The sequence below is a fragment of the Ixodes scapularis genome, unplaced genomic scaffold (assembly GCF_016920785.2).
Source record: "Ixodes scapularis isolate PalLabHiFi unplaced genomic scaffold, ASM1692078v2 PGA_scaffold5__190_contigs__length_132052651, whole genome shotgun sequence".
Lineage (NCBI taxonomy): Eukaryota > Metazoa > Arthropoda > Arachnida > Ixodida > Ixodidae > Ixodes > Ixodes scapularis.
Genome location: NW_024609880.1, coordinates 48,302,323 through 48,326,809, shown reverse-complemented (window position 1 = coordinate 48,326,809; position 24,487 = coordinate 48,302,323). Strand labels below are relative to the sequence as shown.

At 46.1% G+C, this 24,487-nt stretch overlaps 1 protein-coding gene across 2 annotated transcripts in view; it reads right to left on the bottom strand.

Annotated features, from left to right (window-relative positions):
• Positions 1-1,004: 1,004 nt before the first annotated feature.
• Positions 1,005-24,487, bottom strand: part of LOC120838293 (serine/threonine-protein kinase 17A) — a 276,042-nt gene continuing 252,559 nt past the window's right edge. For both annotated transcript variants that reach the window (XM_042294051.1, XM_042294052.1), the window contains exons 5-8: positions 18,484-18,610; positions 14,081-14,129; positions 10,117-10,296; positions 1,005-3,640 (exon numbers count right to left, since the gene is read on the bottom strand). In XM_042294051.1, coding sequence (XP_042149985.1) covers positions 3,001-3,640; positions 10,117-10,296; positions 14,081-14,129; positions 18,484-18,610 — 996 coding nt within the window. In that variant the 3' untranslated portion in view covers positions 1,005-3,000. The remainder of the gene's footprint in view (positions 3,641-10,116; positions 10,297-14,080; positions 14,130-18,483; positions 18,611-24,487) is intronic.

Genomic DNA, 24,487 nt, shown 5'->3' with positions numbered 1-24,487 from the left:
CCTCTCAGTATGTCTTCAGAGTTCACAAGAGTGGGCGTACCAACCGGGGGGGCAAGGGGGGCACTTGCCCCCCCCCCCCCCTCCCCCCCCCCCCTTGAAACAGCCGCCACTGGGCAGGGCAAACACTGGCCGGCGGCGCCAGAGGGATACATCTTATCTTGAGGTAATGGATTACTACAGACAGTCGGTACTTTTTAGTAAATCATGAATGAGGTAGGAAATGCTTGCGAAATGTTCAGCCCTGCAGCAATTTGATTTGTAAGGGTGGGCCGTCTTTTCAACGATGCTCCCATGCGTGCGTCATTACGTACACGATGACTCACTACTGATAAAAATGCTATAATTTTCCAATCTACGATTCTTGGCAGGTTGTCGTTCGCCTGCAAGTGACAAAAAAATACGACACGAAATGTACAGCCCAAGAGCTGCAAATCCCTGTCAAGTCCCTGACTCCCCTCCTTCCCTTCATTTTCTGGAGATTAGTCAACACTAGCCAGAAGGAAAGCCCTAGCACCATATTTTCTACATCCATACTCAACGCTAGCGCAGGTCACAGGCTGGCCACGAGTGCTGTTTGGGTGTTTGGTTGGCACTCGTGCTTCGACCGACTGAACGCCGACGTAGCCCTCCGGTTGTGCCTGCGCTGGCGGTCAGCAGGTGCCATATCCAGCACTACGGCCATCTAGGTGGTGTTGGAATAGCTCCCAGACATTTGGGTGAGGAGGAAGAAAAGAAAAAGACCAGGCAGAAATTTTAGCCACACTAAAAATGACCTTGTAAACCAGGCGAAAACCAGTCCACATCCAGCTGGATTATGGAACTGGAAATGGAGCAGTCCAGCTGGATTCCAGCTGGCTCCAGTTGGGTCCAGCTGAAATCCAGCAGGAATCCAGCTGGAATCCAGCTGGACTGCCTCATTTCTAGTTCCAGAATCCAGCTGGAAGTGGAGTGATTTTCGCCTGGGAAGCCATCTTTGTAAGCTAGAACACGACAGCAGGACAACATTCCTACTCGCCACATGTTTTATTGTTTTGCTGTGAGTCATTGCTACAAACAGAGGCACATCGTGATGGCAGTATGTGTAGAAACGTAAATCACAGTTTCGACTGTCTCAAATACAACAGCTTCATTTTGGCTCCTGTCATTTTGCAGTACCATGCGCACCACCGACGCTTCTGGCAAGAAAGGAACAGACAAACTGCTTAGGGATAGTGGAGAAGGGCGAGAAGCGAGCAGAGAGCAATTAACACATACTTGGGTTGGCCTCTGAGGATGAATAAATTAAAAAGAAAAAAAAGATGAAGGGGGCTTTCCCTTTCCTACCACAAGCTTTCCCATTTACCAGCTCCAAAAAAAACAGAAAAAAAAAAGGCTACCCATGTGCTTGAATTTTAAGCAAAGCTGAATCAAAGTAAAGTCCTATACTCACTCGGCGAAGAAACTGACATAATGTACACATTTACAATCGTATACACGAAATGCAGAGCGAGCTGCTTCGAAGGCACTGATTGAAACCTTACAAGGAAGTTAGATCAAATGTTTAAAAGCAACAAGGAAAGGACTTTGAACAAAAATGTTCTTATCTCTAGTCAAATCAAATCTTTCAACCTAACAGCCACAACTTAAAAAAAAAAGTCTTGTTACTTTCTTTTCACTTTCCCTATCGCCTTTTCCTTGGTTTTCATGTTTAAGCACTTCTAGACACACAATTTTATTTGTTGATAGGTTATTGACATAGTGAAGCCATGCAGTATTGTCAAAGGTGAACAAGATAGTACAATTAGAGCTTTTCTCGATTTCAAAGAACTTTTAAAAACTATGCCACCGTAAAAGCGGAGACCCATCGTTCTAACACGCGAGACAGTCGGGTAAAAATGCCTTTCGTCTCTACCTCACTACCAGGCTTGGCTTGCAGAAATCCAAATAAACTTCAATTCAAAACAGCCAACTACACAATAGTAGGTAGTGCACTTCACAAAAAATGCCACCTATAGAGCTGGTTTTTGCAAACAATGGAGAAAATACCAGGATGACGATTGCTCGACCCAGGATAAGAGGAGAGAAGAACAGCAAAGCGGAATTGCAAGATGAGGACTGGGACAAACGTAATCGAGATAGAGGGATTCCCTCGAGACTAAGGTCCTGGAATAAGCCATCACCACCACCATCGCAAGTATGTCTACTCCTACTCAGGAAGACTAGAAGCCGCAAAAAATGTAAACAAAAACGCACTAATTAACCCCACACACCAAGAAAGCTCCGCAAACATGAGAGGATCAAAAAGTAGAAATGGCGGTTCGTGCTCAGAACAGCAACAGGGGGGTTGCTTGCTTCATTTCTCTCCGACAAAAACCCAAAACACACCCTCATTACCGTAGAAAGACCAGCAGGCCTACAAATAATACTCAAAACTGCGCTTGGTCTGGGGAAGAAAAACAAGAGATTAAGGGGCAGGAGGGGAACCTATGTACACACATGTAGCAAAATCCGGACTTTGGTACACTCGTCTGCGGAACAACAGTATTGAGACATGCCATCGGAAAGCTTCGTAGCAGCGACTGCATTTTGTACGCTAGGCTTGGAGGGAGGCAGCTTTACACACACCCACACTTTTTTTTTTTTGTCAAGGCACCAGCACGCCATAGATTCGTCAACGAGTGGTTACGGTTTCAACAACTTCTTTTAGAGTGTTGCCCATCTCGGTGACGAAATTGTCGGGGCACAGAGATGCTCCAACATCTCTTACACAGCCCTCCAAACAAACAAAGCGACACCCTCGTGGGAGCATCGACGAAGAAACCTAAGATACGCACTGCAATAACTTAAGCAATACCCCGAAATATCCGAGGCTTTCAGTTCTTTTTTTTTGCTCACATGCAAAACGAAAAATGGGGGGAGGGGATGTCACAGGGAAGGATGCACATGCTGCGGTACCAAATAATAAAAAAAAGAATGTCGATGCCATTGTTGACAGCACCGGGGGTTAAGGCACTGCGTCTTCTAGTAGACAATGCCGACGCGCTCGTCGACCAAAATCTCGTCCGTGAAGAGGATGCGCTTGCCGTTGATAGAAAGTCCATCGAGTCCAACCACTACGGACTCCACCTCCTGGACTTGGCGCACCGAGGCACTCCGACGCTCCACAGTCGTCATCGTGGTCTGGCTTCGCTGGCGGTCCACTAGCATCTGGCGGTCTACGAGCATCTGGCGCTTGAAGCGCGGGGTCACATTTATCTGGATCGTGCTCGTCTGATTCTTCTTCTGGTTGCCACCGACGGCGTTGGCTGTGCCGTTGGTGCAGTCCTTGAGGATGACCTTGAGAGGCGAGGGGGCCGGCGACTTGGGGGGAGGGGACAGCGGTAGCGGAGGCGGCTGGATGAGATCGTCGTCGTCGTCGTCCTCGTTCTCGTCATAGAAGCGGATCGGGGATGGGATCGGGGGTGGCTTGCACGCAGGCGCGTCGTCGCTGTCGTCGGACGCGGAGGAGTCTGAGCTCGCGGAGCAGGAGAAGGCCGGGGACTCCGATGGAGGGGACTGGACATGGCACATCAGTTTGGGGCTGGGCAGGCTGGGAAGGCTGGGGAGCTTGTTCGCCGCGAGCCAGGGGTGGTTCAGACCCTCCTTGACGCTCAGGCGCTTACTGGAAATGAAAAGAACAGGAGGCAGGGCTTAACATCTAAACCAACCACTTGAAACCACACCTCAATCTCTATAATAACTTTAAAACCCTCAGTTGTTAGTCGGCGCTTGTACCGTCCACTCCTTTCCCCCGTACGCACAACGTCACACTGTTTCAAGCATACCAGCCAGCCCAGTTATCCTGTCTCTTGAGTATGAGAACTGCAGGGAGATCCTTCAGTTTTCCCGCCCCCTGTGCCAGCTTCCTAGCTTCGGCAACTCTTCAGTGTCTTGTGAGCATTGAGTGTGCATGTGCATCACACTGGGAGGCCACAAGCACATGCTGGGGCCAAGCATACAAGAGATGCCCCACTGTTCTCGCCCCGTCAACGACTGTGGTACAAAAGCTTCACCAGAACAACTTTTGTGGCAATGCTTTCTTGCAGTAATTTGTTCCATACATAGTGAATTCATTGGCTAACCTAAAAAAACTTGAAAAAGCTGCCTTCTCGAAAGCTCAGAGTGAGAGCCGATGCTTCGATGAGAAAATCACTTCTCAAAGAGGCTAAGACACTTGTCGAAATGTCAGCTGCTTCTCTGAACGTGGGTTAAACATCAGTGTTTTCTTAGGAAAACCCACGGGTTATGACGAGATGCCAGGAAAGGTTGCAAGGGAACTGAGAGCCGCGCATATGTCCAATGCATTGTAGCGGAATGCAAGGAATGCAATGCAATGCAATGCAATGCAATGCAATGCAATGCAATGCAATGCAATGCAATGCAATGCCAATTGTCTGAACCTGTCTTGAGACTTCCAGAAGGCTGCTTTTCCAGTTCTTTCAACCAGTTTGGCGTTTTGAATAGACTAGTAGAAAAAATACAGAAAGATGCACTGGTGGATTCTTAGAGAACGTGTTAGCATGACCCTTGGAAATGCTGCACATGTCCAGCTTTGGGAAATGCTAACGCTGACCCCACAAGTTTTCTCTTTTCACTTGTTCTTCTGGCTTTCTCTTTTGCTTCCTCTATTTCTTTGATGCCTCTTTTTGGCTTCGTTACGGTGTCAGTGTTAGCGTTTCCCAAAGGGGGATGCGTGTGGGGTTTCCAAAGGGCCATGCTAATGCATTCCCTAAAAATCTACCAATGGATGTTCCTGTAATTTTTTTCATCCCTTTTCTGTACTATGCCTGTCAGAGTATGTCGACGCCCTTGGATAGGGTCGTCCATATCGCTCGTGGAAAGAACCACATCCGTACCACTTGTGGAATGAACCGCATCCAAATCACTCGTGGAGCGAACCACATCTATCTTTTTAACTACACACACACATCACAGCCCACGGGCCGCTACTACAGAAACTCAGAGCGAAGAACAACTGGTGACAGCAGGGTGGCAACTGAGCACGCCCGCATTCCACCACGCCACTGCGCAACACCTCCAAGATAATAAAGCTGTAGTGATGAGTGAGATGGCGTCATCAGAGAAGGCCAACGCTGGGCACAGACTGGACACGATTGCATCAACATTCGGCTCAAACTTCACTCGAAGCTGAGCGCTGATGCAGCTCTCGTTTCCAATCTGTGTCCAGTGTTGGCCTTCTTTGATGACATCATCTCAATCATCACTACAGCTTTGTTATCTAGGAGGTGTTCCGCTGCGCCTCCTCCTCTCTGGCTCTGCGTCAGCTGTGCGTGTGACTTCGACTAAAGCGAAAGGGCGCCAGTTTTGATTAAATCCAGCGTTGTCTGTCAGTTTGTCAGCGCCGAGAGAGAAGGAGAGGTTGACGCATGCTCACATTAGCGCTTTGGACCAATGGGAGTGTTTCACGCATCACCCTCTCCTTCTCCCTCTCTCCCTGGCACTGACAAACGAAAGACACCACCGGGTGTTCGTCAAAATGAGTGTTCTCATGCTAACGCATTAAAAAGCAATTGGTTCATGACACAACTGTCTCAAATATGAGCCATCTTAATCAATGTGGCAAACATCAAGGAACAGCTGCACTGGGATCTTGAAATTATTTTCCATGCGAAACTACCCGACAGAGAAGTATAGGTGAGGCTTAAGGTAGGAGTAAAGCCAAAAAGCTTCATCCAAATGCTATTCAAGACTTCAAAAAAATGATTTCTCGGTTCAATATTAGGCGCCTTTCTCTTTCTCGGCCAAGATACAGTGCGCTCTTCCGCTAATGCAGGTGCGATTAAATACCAGTGTGCTCGAGCATCTTTAGTGTTTATAGATACGTCGTATGTCACTTGTTCACTTTGTATAATATGTCAACCTATCCCGTGGCCATTGCTGTTTTGGTGCGCAGTTCCCAAGTTCAGTGGCAATTGAATTCAGTCTTATAACAAGCTCGGGTATTTGTCTGTGTTGCAAGATTGTCATAAAGAAAAATCCTACAGCCAATTTGTGAAAAAGAAATACTTATTAAATAAATACAGTATAAACCCATTATAAGGGACCTTGAAAGTGATGAAGATTTTGGTTTGTTGTAAAATGAATATGAAGAACATAAATACTCTTACTACAGACTTTGACATGGATTATGACTGGAGTCTGTCCTAACCAGTGAGACACACAAAACGTGAATGGATATTAGAAAAGACCTGGCTTATCAAAACTTCTCAACTTCTAAAGGTAGTAATTTTTTATAGAGCTGTACCTATGATCGTCCTCACTGCGCGCTTTTGGTCATACCAGGCTCTTGAAGCACCGAATGTGATGACAACGGTTCACGAAATGGGTGTCATCGCTACCGAACAAAAACCGCGTAATGATTAAAAAAATAACTGCTGTCAAAGAGTCTGCCCTAATGGAATTATGAAATACTTACAAAACTTCCCAATATAGTTCATTATATTCATATGTATATGTTATAACAAAATCTGTAATAAGCGAAGTTGGCTCAATGGCACAGATAGGAAGACTAACCACACTTCACAAGCCGGTATGTTGTAACCGAAAGTCTGCTGTAACCAGATCTGTTGTGACAAGGTTATACTGTACTGCACTTCAGGCAGGAAGGAAATCATTGGATGCAAGACTCCTCTAATGAGGAATGGTGTGCTCACACAGATCTGTGCATATTGACTAATTTTACCAAATATGCCTGCCCCGAAAGTACAAAAGACAACTATAGGCATTTGCATAGAAGCAAAACCTAGCTTTGACCTCCTGGCATGATAGGTCTCTTGGTACCTGCGTAAACGGACTACTTCGCCATGTCATCAACATAAAGAGAAAAAGAGAACCATAGAAGAAGAATACGACAAATACTGCTTCCCAACCGCCATAGCCACAGTCACCCCTGAAGAAGCAGAGTAGGCTTTAAAATGCTGGGCCCTTTAAATTATATACAAAATCTGGTTGAGATATGTATTGGTTTTATACCGCATTTACTTAAACATTGGCCTCACTATGATCAAACTCAACAGATTCCCCAAAGGTGCTGTTTGTGCTGTATATCTAGCACCCTGCATGGAAGTAAAGTACTTTGCCAAGCGTGCTAGGATTTCAGATTCTTGTACAGTCTAAGGGAATCTGAAATCCCTCAGGAAATTTGATGTTTTAGCACCATGTTTCAAGATTTAGATTCTAATTTTTTTTTTTAATAAACGAAAGATACATTTTGATGTTTAAAATAGATTACCCAATGAAGCAAATTTGTACCTCTTATCTAAATTGGTTACACATAGGTTGGCTGAAATTTGGCTGTCCCTGTCAAACTCATCTAGTACATAGCCATAGATGTACTTGGTACTGAGCTTTTTTATAGCAATAAAGCACCAAACAAAGTGGGGTCAAGGGGTCAATAATAGGTACAATGATATTTTTGAGCCCTCAGAGAGAAACCAGTTTTTATGGCTATCTAGAAAACATCTTTTTTTGTCTATATTTCATAACCCCAGGTTTGGACAGAAAAAAAAAAAGAAAGAAGTTATCTTTTATTATAAGTATGAACTAACTCGAAACAATGAGGTCTCTCTTTTGGATGTACTGAGACATGACCAATGAAACTGTCACAGAAGCACTGCTCTACATGGTGCTTTGGCAGCATGCACATGGCAGTGATGGAAGTGGCATATGACCTTGTGCATTAAGTTCTGTGGCAGGCAAAATATTGGTTTGGAGTAGCCACTGACACTTTTGGAGCAGAGGGCAACATCTGTTAACACATCATTTAAAAATGAAAAAGACTGCATCGCCAAATAAGCTCACCTATTATAAAGATTGTGGGTTTCTCTTTGATACTGGAGCATATTACCTAGTTTTTCTATAATAAAAATAAATTGGATGCAAAAGGAACACAGAGCCTTCTTTCTAGAAATAATGCTCAGGTCAGAGTTTACGTTCCATTTATAATAGGTATTGCAAAAATGGTCTAAAAATTAATCATAGCGCAACACTTAGTTGGGTAAAGCCTCTCTCCCATCCACCTTTTACACTGCAATTTATTTAGCTTGTAAATATAGTTTCTGTAAAATACAGCAAAACCCAGCATATCCGCTAGCACGTCTATCGATTTGCCCAACAATTTTTATGATCCCACCAAACTCAACACTCTAATATCACAGACTGCAAAAACAACCACCCACAAATATTATAAAAGCCTACACTGGTGCTTCAAAGGTGACACCCCTCTTTAGCGGTGTGGGAACCAGAGTTAAGTTAAAGTTTGCTGCTCTATTGACTAACAGCTGCATAGGAACTATCTTGACTACCATGTTTATTCAAGTACTAGAGACCTGTGTTTTTTTTTTCTGTTTTTCAAAATTAGTAGGCTTGTGCGAATAGTGGTTTGAATCAAATAGCGCTGCATCATTCATAGCTTTGACAATGCAAGGGAAAGCCAAGACGGCGGCTTATTTCGACAGTGCAAAAGCTAGGGATGGTATGCTGCGCTATTCGATTCGAACCACTATTTGCACAAGCCTGAGAATTGGAAATCAACCAACAATCAAGACCAAAGAAGGTCGACCTGTAATAATACTTACCATAATTTCCGTTCCTATCGTGCTAACCCAGGCACTCCCCCATGTCAGTCGCTGCTCATAGCACTCAGGTGCAAGGCAGTGAAGCTCGACTCGCGCACGCTGATGAGAGGTGGTCAAGATTGGCGGGAAAGGCACAAGTGCCACGGTACAATGTGACCATGGCACAGAGGCATGTGGCGGACATGATAATCAAGTTCTCTCAATCAGGAGTACAAGACCCTGGTTCTGGCTTATCAAAGTTTTCTCTCTAGTTTTAACTCCCAACATCGCCAACACTGTCTGGAAATTTAGACGATGTCAACGATCAACCGGTCAGCGCGGTTGACGAGCAATCTCTATACTTCGTTTCACCTCAAATCGAAGTGCAACCGAAGCTACGAGCCATAGGGATCAATCAAACAGCGTCAAAGCACGACATCATGGCAATCGTTGTCCTCCCGTTTGTGTTCTTTCATTGGCTAAACCAATCGAGTGCAGCGAATGTCTTGCAACTTGAACTTTTAGCATGAGCATTTGCAGTTGTGTGTTTTCAAGCATTCGACTGTGCTTCGACCTAAGCTGAAACAAACTATACGGTGAGTTGCGGCCCTGTGCAATACGAATTTGTACCATTTTCCTTTCCTTTACTCCTCTAAATATTAGGGATGACAAAATAATCAAATATTTTTATTTCTTGCTTTCTTTAAGCCTCTTTCCGAGCAGGTATGGCGCAACTCTTAGCAGAAAAAGGCATTTGGCACAAGATGGAGCATACTTTTGTCCGGGGAGAAATTTAGCACAAATGGCACAGCACTTGCATCACTGACGCGGTCAACACTCGAACCACCTAGTCCGTCAATTTAATTCTAGGACTGACAACACTCTGCCCTTGGCACGGGAGCCAATGCTAAAAGATATAGATTGTCGAATGCCCAGGAGTGTTATCTATGCGTATGCAAAGGTAGATCCTGTTCGGACATGTCTTCTGGTCTGTGTGGCGTCTTGCGCGAGACAGCTTGCATGAAGTCTTGTTTGGCCCCCGACTCCTATGGCAATGCCTCCGCAAATTTGGAGTTGCTTGTGAAGTCATTTCTGATGGAAAAGGGTGTGGCTTAGCTCGAATATCCTACTTAGTACTCCGCAAATCTGGACCCAGCTGATTTCATGCTTTTCCCCCCACCCAAAGATAGCTCTGAAATCAATATGTATCCAGGGCGTTCGGGACAACCGAGCTCTACGACAGTGGAACTTGCAGGGGTTACATCCGACGTGTTCAAACGAGATGTTCGCGATTTACACCAGCGATACACAAGAAAGCCCGGAGAAGATTGCCTGGAAGAAAGTAAATCTAATTTCTCTAGCAAATATATGCTTCGAGACTTATTCAACCAGTCCAGGAACTCAAGCAACACGACCGCATACCGTACATTTCAGCAGTACTAAGGCAACCATCACATTAGAAGAGAGACAGGACAAAGGCACTTCCCTAGTAAATACAGTGACAATAAGATAGAACACAAACCTTGCGTCCCTGACGATGAGACGCCTAACAAAATCTTTGGCTGCACTGGACACGTGTCCAAAGAGATCCTCGGGAAAGTCCAGACTGCCAGCTGTGATGTTGCAGAAGGTCTCCTGCTTTGTGTCCCCTCCAAACGGGGAGTGCCCCGACAACAGGACATAGGTCAGGACACCAAGGCTCCTGCAAAAGTAAGGTTGTGTTAGAAAATGACAAACAGGTTCTATGCAGCCATGAGCAGTGTGCAGCTTTAGTCATGAGCATGGCAGTATATTTGCATGTTTTGTTTGTTCACAATTTATTTTGTCATAGCAACAGCTTTTACTGTAGCGGAATTCGTGTGTAGATTGATAGGTGCACTTTATCAGATATTCCCTCAAATGCATCCATAATTTGGATATCTAGTGAAATTAAATCAATAGCACCCCATGGGTAGTTAGTTGACTTCTCCGCAATTTTAGTTTATACATTTGTTTACATCTTCAAAACAGATCACTCGTCCTTCAAAACCAAAGAAGCCAGTGGATGTGAGGTATGATGGAGTGCACCACTGGCCTCAAAACTGTGAGAAGAATGACCGGCACAAATATTACAAATTCGGTTATGCCTTTCTTTACAGTGAAAATTTCGAAATGCGCCTGGGCCTTTTTTCACGTCGTAACTGCTTTCATTCGTTCGACATGAAGTAGTGCTGCAAATGTCCAATGTTGCTCACAAGCAACATTTCGAAAACATGCTTACGAAAAAAAGTAATTCTTTTCCGAGACTGAATTTCTGTTATTCTGTCTGTTCTAAAACCATGCCAAGGTTTTTAGGTCGCTAGTATTTCAAGTAAAGTTTTGGGAACAGAAGTGTTGAAGTAGTTATTTATTAACATATATTTTCTAGGGGTGTGCGAATAGTGGTTCGAATCGAATAGCGCAGCGTCATCCCTAGCTTCTGCATTGCTGAAAGAATCGGCCGTCTTGAATTTCCCCTGCATTGAATGACGCAGCGCTATTCGATTCGGACCACCTATTCGCACAACCCTAATATTTTCCCACAAAAACACAAGCATTTTAGGAACAAAGCTTACATGTCTATATCATCACGAATTGCAAAAAGATTTTATCTTTGCCATTTAGTGAAGGAGACCAGTGAATGAGGAGGCACCCATCATACTTTGACTAATACCCCATTCACACGGTCAGCATAAAGGTACTTTTAACATAGGTGCCTCTGCTATCGGCGAATCAGCCCGTGCTCTTGTGTCGCGAGCACACGCCACGCGCGGAAGATCGTGAATTGATGGGCCGCAGGGAATAAAGGTCCCTTAGCTAAAGGTACCTTTGCGGTTGTGTGAATGGGGTATAACTCTATGGTCTGTGCCAAGCAATAAGCATGGCAATGCCAAGCCCAGAATTCCAAAGCAGAGTGCATTTTCAAGCCTCAACATTATCGGTGCCTCGTCACTTGCTGAAGAGCAAGGGTCCAAAATACTCTGCAGAAAAGTGGATCTATGGGCATTGTTCCAATAAAGCACATACTATTGCAGGAAAATTTAAGAAAGCAGTGCACCTTGCCATGCCCATGCCATGTTAGAAGTTTACAGTCATTATAGAACTGCCAAGTTCCATTGAAGAGTCAGGTCCCAGTTGCTTATTGAGTACTTAGTACTTTCAACCTATACCTTAAAATCCCATATGAACGCCAACTCCCGAGAAATCGCCCATCCCGCTTTTCTCGTTAAATATCTATAGCAGAAAAATTCCAAAACAATGCAGACACCTGATTTCCATTATACAAAACGGGACCTCCGACGGGAATCAGATCAACCGCATGATCTGTGAATATAGTATGTGTGACGGACGAGCTTATAGCGGGTTCAAGCGTTTTTGTCCGCGATCGGCGCGCGCGATAACGGTCCCCGTAACACGCTAGTTATGCTCGCGTGTTTATTTCATCGTGAAGTGTGAGCTTGCTGCGTCCGCGACCTGGGGCTCTAAACTCGCCAAACACAAAGTTGGGGCCGATGTTCACGGAGCGCACCGATTGGACTACCACGATGATGACTTCGCACTTTTGTCACCAGCGCGTGCGATCAGCACGCTCCGCCAACTTTCGGTTCCAACTTAGTGTTTGACGAGTTTAGGGCCCCTGCTGTATCCGTTCCCGTGACAAGCGAGTTCGTTGGGGGTCCCAGTGTTTTTGTCCGGGATCTGCGCGCGCGATATCGGTTCCCATGACACGCAAGCTTGTAGCGGGTTTCCGCGGGTTTCCTGCACCGTGAAGCCCAAATCTGCTGCATCCGCAATCTACGGTATCTATTCCCATGACGTGCGAGTTCGCGGCGGGTTCCCGCGTGTCCTTCGGGCCGCGAGACGCGTATCTGCTACGTCCACAATCTGGCGTATCTTTACCCGTGACACAGGTGTTCGTAGCGCATCCCCGCGTGTCTATCCAACCGTGAAACGCGAATTTGCCGCGTCCGTGATATCAGTTCGATATCAGTTTCCATGTCATGAGGTTTGCAAGCGGGAGCCCCGGTGTTTATCGCCAACTTTTTTGTACATATTTGCTGTCCATCCCCATGTTTTTCATCATTTATCTCTTCATTTTGAGTGGGCGTTTTTACGTTCGTACGGGATTTTACGGTACTCACTATCTTGAATGAAGCATCTTAGAAAATCACGATTGGGTTTTCCAGCGACAAATTTTGTATATGCAAGCAAGCATTTGTAGTTTGGACGAGACCATGGTACTTCGTGGTACCCAAAAAAGTAAAAACTAGGGTGCCTACATCTTTCCGCCGCTCCGCGGAGCGAAAACATGTAGGCACCCTAGTAAAAACCAGGAGGAAGTTAAAGATTATCAATGGGAATCAAACCTTCACTTAACAGTGTTTTGCCGTGCTTAGAAAGGCGCGGAAATCAGCTCAGTTTAAAACAACCACAAAGTGATATGGGTTTGCCCCACTGAGGTGGCAACTCTTTTTGTGGTTGCTAATGTTACTGTTTGGGCTCAGCCTGTTACACTCGTATCTTATAACGATATATAAAACAACAATAATTTGCCCTCCTCGGCCAGTCCCAATTCGGATCGACGACATCCAGAGTCATCCGTCAAGACGGCTGATAAGGATACCATGTATGCCAACGCCACGGCCAAACACACGATCTCCAACACCATGGCAATTCGCTCAAGCGAAAGAGTCAACAGACAGCATCGAGTCAATGCCATTCTCACTGCAAACACTCTGCAAGCCAGAGACTTCCAAGGAAAGAATCACGGCTACCACTGTGGCCACGCTATTTTACACTTTTCAAACGAGGCCGTGCCCCATCTTGTTAAGTAGGGTCCCGAAGACAACGCTACCATTCAAACTCATTTCTCCTCTTCCCATTCATTCACTATGGCTCTTCTTTCAGAAGGGAATGAAAGAGAAAGACAAGACAATTTTGTTTTATGTCGACCTCAACCACTGTACAAAGAAGCTATAGCCTCTCTGACTGCTTGTGTATTCAAGTGCAATGACAGAAATCAATCTTAGGAGCTTCTGTCTGCACACTAAAAGCTGGCCAAATGATGATTATGCACCATCTATACAACAATCTGGAAGGCCAAGTCTTGGTGTTTTGCCAAGTGCTTTGAATATCAATGACACATCTTTCGCAAGAAGAAACCATGACTAGACTGTGAGACATAATGCTGCAACTAACGTTCATTAAAGAGGAAAATGAAAAAGTAAGAAAATGTCCATCCAGTAAACCCTCTTCAAAGTTCCAGGAGACAAAAAAAGAAAGAAAGCAGAGAGTAAACTATGCACAAGACTACATATAAGTAGACAGAAATGCAAAGTCTTTCTGTCTACTTTGTGCATGGAACCACCGGACCAATGATGCAAATCTCATAAATTATAATTATGAACACCGCGCCCCTTCATCGGGGTAAACCTCCGAAGTATGAACATGACTACATCATTACTCACCAAATGTCAGTGGCGAGAGAAATGGGCTCAAACTGAAGCACTTCCGGGGCTGCAAGAGAAAAAAACAAAACAAACCCTGCATCAGAACACAGGCCATACATTTCACCAAACTCAATAATTGGCATCTGACAACGAGCCCAACAAAAATAAATAAATAAATAATAATAAATAAATAATGATAGCTAAAAATGAAAAAGACCCGTTAACTACAAACTGCCAGAAGGAAGGAGGGAAGGCCTCAGATGGCCCCTTCCAGAAAGCCCCCTTCTCGGACGAGGAGCCCCCACGGCGCCAAGGTCCCGCGTGGGCAGCAGAAACGCGTCGTCTCTCTGCCCGCCCGTCTTGTGTCAGGAAATCCGCGGCGAGCCCTTGAGACGGCGCAATTACTGGGCCGTAATTCCGGCCAAAATTGGCGGCGACTTCGCGCCCACGTGATGCCGCCGCACAAGGCCTCCCTGCCCCGCTCCAGTGTGCGAGCCGTACTCCGTTCGCCCCAAAAGCTGACAGTGCGGCGCAAGCTATACGCTCGCCGGACCAATCAACAGCCTTCTTTTCATCACCTGAACCGATATTCAGGTATGGGCGACGGCGTGATCACGTAGCAAAAGGCAGGCGCACGACTGGTCCGACGAGCAACGTAGCTTTCACCGCACTGTCAGCTTAGGGGCGCTTTTTCACCCGAGGTAATCGAGGACGTATCTTTTCTCTCCCGAAGCCTCGTCGTCTGTCGAGATAAAAATAGCGGCGAGTTCTTTTCGAAGCCCGGATTTTTCGATTGCCGATACGATATGCGACAGGCCATACTTATACAACGGCCCGAAATAAATGAGTCGGCATATTTCTTTTAACTAAAACCACGCGCTAGCGCCGACATCGTAGCTGTGCCAAGATTGCGCGGTTGTATACTCCGCTCACCGCCAAGCTGACAGTGCAGTGGGAGCTACGAGCTCGCCTGACCAATCAACCGCACTCCCTTTCATCACCTGACAACGCTCTCAGGCGTCGGTATCAACCAGGTAGAGTGGCTTAGATCGATGAACTGGTATCCCGTTCACCAGGCAAAACTGCCCCCCACCCCCGCGCGCTGTGTTGCACAATTTTGACCAGTAGACACGTGACCGTACCAAATCTGGACGCTTTTACGCAAAACTGAGCCAAATTTGTATTGAGATCGCTAAAAAAAAATTAAATAAAATAAACTTTTTTACTACTGTTAGCCCCAGAGATGAGTGTCTAGCTCCGATAAAAACCGAAATACAGCACCGCGGCTGCCGGCATCTAGTGAAGGCATTCCGAAAAAAGAAATTACGGATTCTTTTATGTTATTCGTAAAACGATTTGAAAGCCCAAGCGCCGATGCATTAAAGACAGACACATGATTTACTTTGTTTCACGCTCTTTTTTATCACATTATTCGCTATATTATCCTACTTAATTCCCATTGATTACTCTTACTTCTCTATAATTCCTCTTAATTCATTTTCATTCCTTTTAATTCCCTTTAATTCCTCTTAATTCGCATGATTCCTCTTAATTCGCTTTGTCATCCTTCTTAATTTCATTGCCTCCAATTCGCCTTAGTAGTCACGTAAGCGTTTTGGTACCTCCCGTGTCGCCGACGTGTTTTCGCTCAAGGACTTTGGAGGTAGACTGAACGATGAGACATATAAGGCTTTCACCTTAATAAGCAATTATTCGTGCGCGGTGCTTCGTTAAAATCTAGGTGCGCGTTTATCGCTCTAAGTCCCTCTACCTCGTTGGTCGGTATAGGGTGGGAGCGTGATCACGTGGACAAAGGTCGACGTATAATTGGTTCAAGGATCACGTAGCTCCCAGCTCATTGTCAGCCGACGGGTGAACCGAGTAGACGGTGCTTTCACCGGCGTCGTGAATCGAGGGAGCGAAATGTTAGGGTCAGAGACAGTTGTCGATTATGTTCCCGACTCTCGGTTCGCGATCTTATCGGCTCGTGCGAAAAATGCCGAATCACTAGACTGGACACGCACGAACGGCGTTGGATATTGAGCAGAAAAGAGAAGCATATGCTTCGAACGCTTTGTAATGCTTTGCTTCGTAAAGGGCAAATAGACGAAAAGGTGGTCTACAAACAGTGGGAATCACGCCCTGCTTAACTAGAAACAGGTCCATATAAACTCATCCGTCACGATACAAAGAATGTATAAAGAAGCGCGACGGGTTGTCTTACACATGACGAATCGCACTATAGGGATTGCAGCAGCCTACACGAACGAAAGCCTCCCGTGTCAACAAGTCCTAAAGAGGCATCGGTTCGCAAGACGCTTGCACGGAACGCTCGATGAACGAGGGCGCCTTCCGTGAGTCGCGTCGCGTACGTAGCAGGCGGGACAGATAGGGTTACGGAAACACCCGGGCTCGGATGAGTGTTGATCGCGTGGTTGGTTGGCGTGCGTTCTTCGAGAGAGGGAGACGACGACGACGCGACGTGCCTGGACGTCACGTAAGTCCGACTCCCGAAGACGACGAAGGCGTCACGGACGGCGGCGTCGAGCGACAACAAGACGGACGTCGTGACCGTGCCAACAGCGCGCTCCGCGCGAAGGAAGTAAACAGCCGAGACACTCACTTCCTATCAAAGACCAGCCTTGTCGTAGGAGGATATCCGACCCGGAGGGGGGTCCACGCGTATCTCGACGCGGTTGCAGTCTTACACGCGTCCCGGCACGTAGCAAGCTACACGCGCGTCTTTGTACTTCGAGTGGTATGATGTATATTCGTTTCTTCTTATACGTCGGTCGAGTGAAAGATCGACGCACGATCGGTCCATAATTGCAAGCTCAATCGGCCGGTTTTTGGCCCATTGTGTTCTGTCATGGTCCCTTTCAGCTGTCACGTTACAGCTGCAAACTGGTATCCGAGACCCTCTTTCTTAACATAGAACATTCAAATAATCGTTTTCTGGGAGCCGCCATCTTGGTCTACTGGGCTGTGGAACGCGTTCTGCGCGTGCGCAGTCGCTCTGTTCCGCGGGATACCAGACGCACGCGCACGCGACAACAGTCCGGTGACCTGCTATTTGTCGCCTCGGTGTTAAACGACGAAAAGGTGTAGAGGCGGCACTTTTTCAGACACTAAACGAAATGAGAAAGAAAAAGAAGAACAGCATGAATGGGCTGTTCGCGCGAAGTATGTCGCGAAGGCAACCAAGCAGGAGAGCCAACCGAAGACGTGCACGTGCTCAGATGTCGGCACAGTCGCATTACGACGACACGTATGTGCAAATCCTCAATACTTTTTTTTTTTTTTTTCTTATAAGTAATAACAGAAGGAACGTTGATTCTCGAGTCGGTCCTGACAAACGCAGGGAGAGCTGAGGCGAAATCCAGGCCCCAACGAACATGGCGCGGAAGGATATCGGGCGGGTGAAGAACCAAGTTGCTCCGTCTCCATCACGTGCCCGTCGCCTTCCGCCGGGCTTTGGCTAGGCGTGCAACCAAGTGTTATCAGATACAGAAAGCTCACAATTATAATGCAATTAAATGCAAGGGTGCAAGCCAGCTGGACAAGAATGACGAAAGTAATCCCTGGAGATTGTCCTTGTTTGCCCTTTGTCCCTCTTGTTCCCCTTCTCCAGGGATTACTTTCGTCATTCTTGTCCAGCTCGCTTGCACCTTTGCATTTAATTGCATTATAATTATAACCTTAAATTGCAAGCTTCACCCTTGTTGGTGTTCGACTCGTGGCAGCCGATAAAACCCGTTTGCTCTACTGACGTCTAACCCCTGGTTAGCTCAGTTGGTAGAGCGCTCCACTTGTAATGGAGAGGTCCCGGGTTCGATACCCGGACCAGGCGGATTTTTTCGGTCGCTCACCAGTCACCTAGCTGTGTTTGGAGATTTATGTTTGTCCTTTGTCCCTCTTGTTCCCCTTCTCCAGGGATTACTTTCGTCAGAAAGCTCACGTTCGAGGCGGAGCACACCGGGTTCTTAACCTCTCCCCGGCTATAAAAATAAGCAGCTAAAGCAAGTTTTAACGCATCCAGGCGTTCGTCGGCGCTCATTACCATCAGTAAGCGGTTATCCTAACAAAATGCTATAGCCTCGGTCGCTGAACGCGAGGGCATCACGAAGCAAGGCCAATATTTAAATGTGGACCGGAAACCCATCGAGCAGTCACTCGTGCGGTGTCCACAGATGCTAGCAGGCTGCGACGTAAAAATCAGTCCATCTTTCGATCGAGACGAAGGTCCTGAATCTTTCCTTTGCTCAACGAGCCCGTTTTCCTCTGGAGCACTTCAAATGGCCTGCTCTTTTTGCTTTTCTTTTTTTTTTTAAATTTAATTATTTATTATATTTTTTTTCCCGTGGCGATCGAGGGTACACGCTCGGCCTTTCCGAGACTCGCGCTGCGTGCCGCTTCCTCACCGACGTAGTCTGGAGTGCCAACGATCTCCCTGATCTCGGTGCCCTTGCCGATCACTCTGGAAATCCCGAAGTCGCACAGCAAGATGTCGCCCTGGGGGAACGCCGACGTCAGCAGCAGGTTTTGAGGCTGGTGGAAAGAAGAAGAGCGCGAGGCGGGATCAGGATGGAGCGCCATCAAAGGTCGCCTGTCCAAGGATTCCCTGCAGCGTTCGGTTTCTGGATGAACAATCGCGCATCAACGGCAACTATCGATTTTGCCAAACAATTATTATATTAAGCCACTTTAATGAGTGCACAAATAACAACTGAATTTTATTTTACCTTTTGACTGTAACCATGATTCCCTTTAATGCCTCGGACCATCGAGGTGTAATTGGTTGACTCGAATGCTTTTATTGTCTGGACGATGGCTCGATGGCCAAGTTATTGGGAAAGGGAGCGGGAAAAGAAAGGTAGAATAAACGTGTAAGATGTCAGTGATTCGATTGACCCGAGTCATTTCGTAGCACCTTTTAGAGCAGCCGAAAGTCCATTATGGAGGAGCAAAAATTACTTTTGGAGCACCAACACACACTTCATTTTTATTCATACCAATGTGAATACTATATGTTAAGATTTGTGTGTTGACATCCAACTAAAAAAAAAAAAACGTTCATATTTTGCCTTCACACTTTTGTGCACAGGTTTGATTTCCTTAAAGGCAAAACTAACTATTTAGTTGCACAGAGAAGAATGGCAACAACGTGCTGCTCGATGAAGGGCATAATGAACTGCTGTGAATGGTCCTTTTAGGTACAAAATAAATGTAAACCAAATAGTATATTCCACTAAAATAATGTTACAATAATCTTGAGCACACAAATTGATGGTTCATTCAAGTTCTAGAAATTGTAATAAAACAAACATTCTTAATTCAGATTAAAAAAAATACCTTTGTTATAAAATAATGAAAATTATTGAAATTTTGTATGTATAACCTCACAATAACAGAGATCGGCATGTAAACGATAAGTATTCCTTTTTAAATCAATCCAGCCAAAGTATTTCAGGTTATTTCCAAGCTATCTTCTACTGCCTCACCTAACTTAGTTTTGGTTTATTCTATTGACGACACCTGAACCGATAAAATATACATAAAGGTGACAGCTAAAGAACGGAGTTCAAATGAAAATAAACCTATAGGGCAATTCATATAAATTTTCTAGCGAGCACCCTCGTTAAATCACCAACTTAAAAAAAAATATATCGCTAGAATACCGCAGTCTATCATAAATAATAGCCAAAGTATAATTCAGAATTTTTTACAACTAAAAACTGTACTGCTCACTTTTTGTTTGAATATATTTGACGCTTGCGTGTTTAACGTCTCGCTCTGGGGGACTGCTTTCCCTTTAGCACTCGGGTGCACGGCGGTGAAGCGAGATAGGCAAAATTGCGAAGCTTACTTCGCGGTTATCGCTTCACCGCACTACACAAGAGTGCCGTGAGAAGCGCACTCAACAAAGCTAACTTACACGCCAGAGCAGACTAGAACATAAGATACTGATTGCGGAAATTCCGAGTACTATCAGTGTATTGACGCTGACAGAGAGATCAAATAGGATAGTAAGTTATTTTGCGGCTAGATCGAAAGTTCTGAAAATTCTCACGGTCCTACCATAACGATCCGGACGCGTAGCGGAGCCTGAGCCACAATATTTTCAGTATTTCCTCAAGTGAAATCAAGTTTTGGCGCCATGTTGGCGCAAGTTCCTCACATTTGGGCTAAATGTTGCAGAAGGTAGCAGGGCAAGCCTTTTGGTGCAGGTTGATGCAAATGGCGCAGCAATCATATCACTGAGATGATATCTTAAGTGTACTGCCATTGCGAGAAAACACGGATTGCAAATGGCTGACGCGGAGTATAAGCTGTGACGTCACGTATAGTCAGCGAAGTTCGAGGGAACTAAAAGAGGCAGCGTGCGCAAACAGGGCGGTCGCATCGTAGAAGAGAAGAAAGCGCCCTTTAGACGTAAAGGTTCCCTCGCTCCATTTTTTTTTCCTTTCAGGAAGCCATTTGCCAGTTTGGCGCCTGCGCACGTGACCCAGAGTCCAAAACACGGGGGCTTTGAAGAAGAGCACGTGCATGCAAGCAGCAGCATCGTGTATTATGATCTCGGTCGCTCGTACTGCGGGAGCTGCAGCGATCGGACATCGCCCTAAAGAGAGCGGCGCCTACAAACAAACAACACTGGGGGTACACGAGCAAAATTACCAGACGAGCTGCGGTACGGAAAAGTTTTTAAGATATTCCAGGAAAAAAACACGCTCGATTGCGTTTTACGAAGGCTCATTAATCAAAACAGCACGCGGAAGATTATTGCGCATCGGCGTGCATGCATGGTTCGCCTATTTCCGCGCATCGTGCGTTTGTTTACTCGCCAATACCGCTCCCGTGATTTCGCTTCTCCACGACCCTCGGCAATGAAGGCGCGGACTTGGCAGATTCGTCATCGCGCTCTTCACGTGCGCGTTCTTTGTGCGGCCCTATGATCGGCGTGCCCTTCCCTGCGTTATTGCTGCCCGACAGTTCATCCTGTCCTCGAGTCTGCGGGTGACGTCCCAAAAGCTCCGTATCCACACGGATTAGGTAACGCGGAGACCGAAACGACTTGGCCTTTACGTTTGTTGCGTTACGAATGGGAGACACTTTCAGCGGAGACCGACCTTTAGAAGTCTCACACACGGCTCCGACGTCCAGGACAATAAAAACTCGCTCGGCTCGCCCGCGCGCTTTCCTCTTGTCCGAACGCGACCGGCGACACTCCGAGGGAGGAGCTTTTACGACGAGTTACCGATAACGACGTCAGCTCTTAACGGTTTCGGGTTTCAAAGAAAGCGCCGCACTTTCGAGAAAGAAATAAGACCCCGAGAAGAGAACGCGCACAGAGCGTTGTAAATCAACAGCACCGAGATCTGAAGCATTCGTCCGAGCCGTGGTCCACCGCGGTTTTGTGACAATCAAAGCGCGCGCGCCATTTCGACGAAGTCTCTACTCCGTTTCATCTTATACGATGGACCGCAGCGGACGCTACAAGCCGTTCTCAGCCAATCCAATGCCGCGCGAGTGTCACGTGACTTCCGAAAAGGGGGCGCGCGCGTATAGTCACGTGTTACGTTCACAGTGCTTGATTGGCTGGGATGGCTCGTAGTAGCGTTATACTGAAGTTGAACGTAAAGTACAACGGAGCATAAAGGTGTACGATGTGTCCTTTTGGACAAAGAAAAAGAGATGGCACGAAAGAAAAAAAGGAGGAGAAGAAAGAAGGACGAGGGGGAGGAGAGGAAGTTATAAAACCATAAAACGCGCGAGCTTTTAGGAGAGCCTCGACGTATCGAGATATCGAGCTCACTGGGTGGGCCTCTCGGAGTCGGCCGAGGAAAGAGGGGTCGACGGAGAAAAAAGGCAAACACGGGAGGATTACAAGCAGCGATGGGTTCCGAATGTCACGGGGGTCGAAGGAAAGTTCAGTGGCCCCCTCTGTGGCTAAGACACCGACTGCAAGCAGCCGCGCTTCGAGAGCTAGTCTGAAAACCGTGGGTACGCCTCAGCAACGCTTGACTATCAGATGATATACCCGCACAAGTAACAAGATGGCGGCGCCCAGGGGCCACGCTTGCAAACGTCTATACAGGGTATTTCACGCAAGTTGAGCCAAGGTTTAAAAATATTTTGGTGCATTTTAGGAAGACGAAACCAAAGAAAGAAGCAAGTTGTTTAGACCAAGTCAGGCTATTTTTGTGCTCTGCCAAATTAACTAATTAATTAAGATCAATTAATTAACTTTTGAAATATTCAATTTAGAGCAAAAGTTTCAAAGACAAAGTTGAAGAGCGTCCTCAGGAACATTCAATTCAGTGGCATTTATCAAGAAACCTCTAACACTGTTCCTTTTCCTGGGTTAAAAAAAAAGAAAAGCCCGCAAATTACGAAAAAAAACTTGTGACTTTGTGCTTAAAAGTCTTGTATTGCAGGGCTCTCAGTCGTGGCTTGAATAAACTAGGATCGAGTGCGGAGTAGAACACTGTTGACAGGGCGCTGTTAAAATATTCGCGTTTTTTTTTTCTTTTTTATAATTTTCTAGGTTTTTTTAAGGTTCCCTATGGCGCAACGTTTTTCGGTGTCGGTTTTTCGTTACAGCCAAACGTTTCAAAACTTCATGTATAAATCGGCAGATAAAACACGTTTTGTGTTAGTAGGGAAACATACGATTAAGCATACACTTTAGGAAAGGAAAACGGCGATGTTAACGTATCAGGTGGAATGGGGTGACCAGTTCAACACGGTGGTGCATGCCACGAGTGAACTGTCTCAGCCAGGGCACCAAGGAACTTCCTTAAACTTGCCGGACTCTGTTTCATTAAAACTGTCCGACCTTACACAGGTGCAAGGACATGTATCATCGTAAATCGGATTCGATTCGATGAAAGAGGAATCCAACGACAGAATACGCACATGTCCAAACGCATGTGAAAAACTGTCACGACTTGTTGTTGGAAATGCTCCGGGGGAGGTATCTCAAGGGTGATTATAACAGGCAAACTCAGATCGCTTCTTATATACGAGCATTAAAGGTGCCTATTGTGCGCTCTCACGCTTGGGAGTTGGCTATGACGATTCGGTCAGCCTTCCCAGCTGGAAAGTTGGATAGTCAATATAATTCAAAAGTCACGCTGTTGGTCACGCCGAAACCTGCAAACGCAAGGCTCAGGTCTCCAAAAGATGTACACGTGCTCTTTCATCGCTTTGGATGAAAGCGATAAATGGCGAAGAAACGCGTAACAAATAACAATACTGATAATCGCGGCAGTCACCAGATTCTTCGGCAGTGAAAGCGTGGATGCGAACAGCTGTACGTGGTGTACCGGCATCTAAGAGAGATCTAAACGACGCCGTCGACGACCCAGAAAGATAAATTGCCGTTAAATGAGGCCTTTTCCCTTTCCTCAACATTTATTGGACATATAAAACCAAGGCCTTAAAAAAAAAAATAAAATAAACGTATAGTGCAGCACAAGAAGAAAAGCGAACAAGTCTCACACTCGCTGAATTGAACCATTCACCGCTCGTGACAAACTGTATACGACTCAACGACTTCACGCGCTCTCGCTACGAACAGACCTCAAGGTTCCAAATTGCCCACAAAGGCGGCGAAGTCGGTCACCTATTCCACTCTCGCCGAAGGGGTTCTCGCCGACCGTCGTCAGCGTCTCAAAAATGCGCGTCGAAAGGAGCCGCCGCCACAGGTACTAACAAAAAAAAATAAATAAAAGGGACCAGCGCAAAAGCTGAATAAAGAAGACAGTCCACAACTAAGAGCAGATTGGAGCGATTAAAGAGGTGACCAAGAAAAGAAGAAAGAAATGCTGTTAGCCGAGTCTAAGGTGTATAGTTCTTTCGCTAAGAGTACCTCAAGGGGAGGCCCCGCTTTTTAATAAATGGCATCATAAATCAGCACCGTCGTCTCCATTCTCCGAGAGGTCTCGGCGCAACTCTTTCGCGTCGCATAGCTATAGATCGTCGTCTCGCTCTCGTCGTCCTCGTCGCTTCATTTTCTTCTCTTCGAGGCTCTCGCGTTACGCTGTTAAGTTGTTATTCTTGCTTCTGTTGTTGTCCACCTTCACACCAAGGTGTAATGCAGCCTTAAAAAAATAAACGCGATTTAAAAACATATTGGTGTCAGGAAAGTGGGACGCATTCGCTTCGTTGGCGACCAGGGGATATCAGGGGAGAAGCCGCGCGTACTTGGCTTTTTGACTCTGACTTTGGATTGGCCGCCGGCTGTTTTTCTCGATGCGTGACAGCCAGCGGCAGGCAAGTAATGAGGAGAAAACGAGAAAACCAAGTCGGTGGTTCGGTGAGTGTACGCGGCAGGACCCTTTTAATCGGGCGGCGGCTCACGAGCCGAATACCTGGTCTCTCTCATTCTGTAGAGTTAACATCTATGTAATAGAGAAAATATTG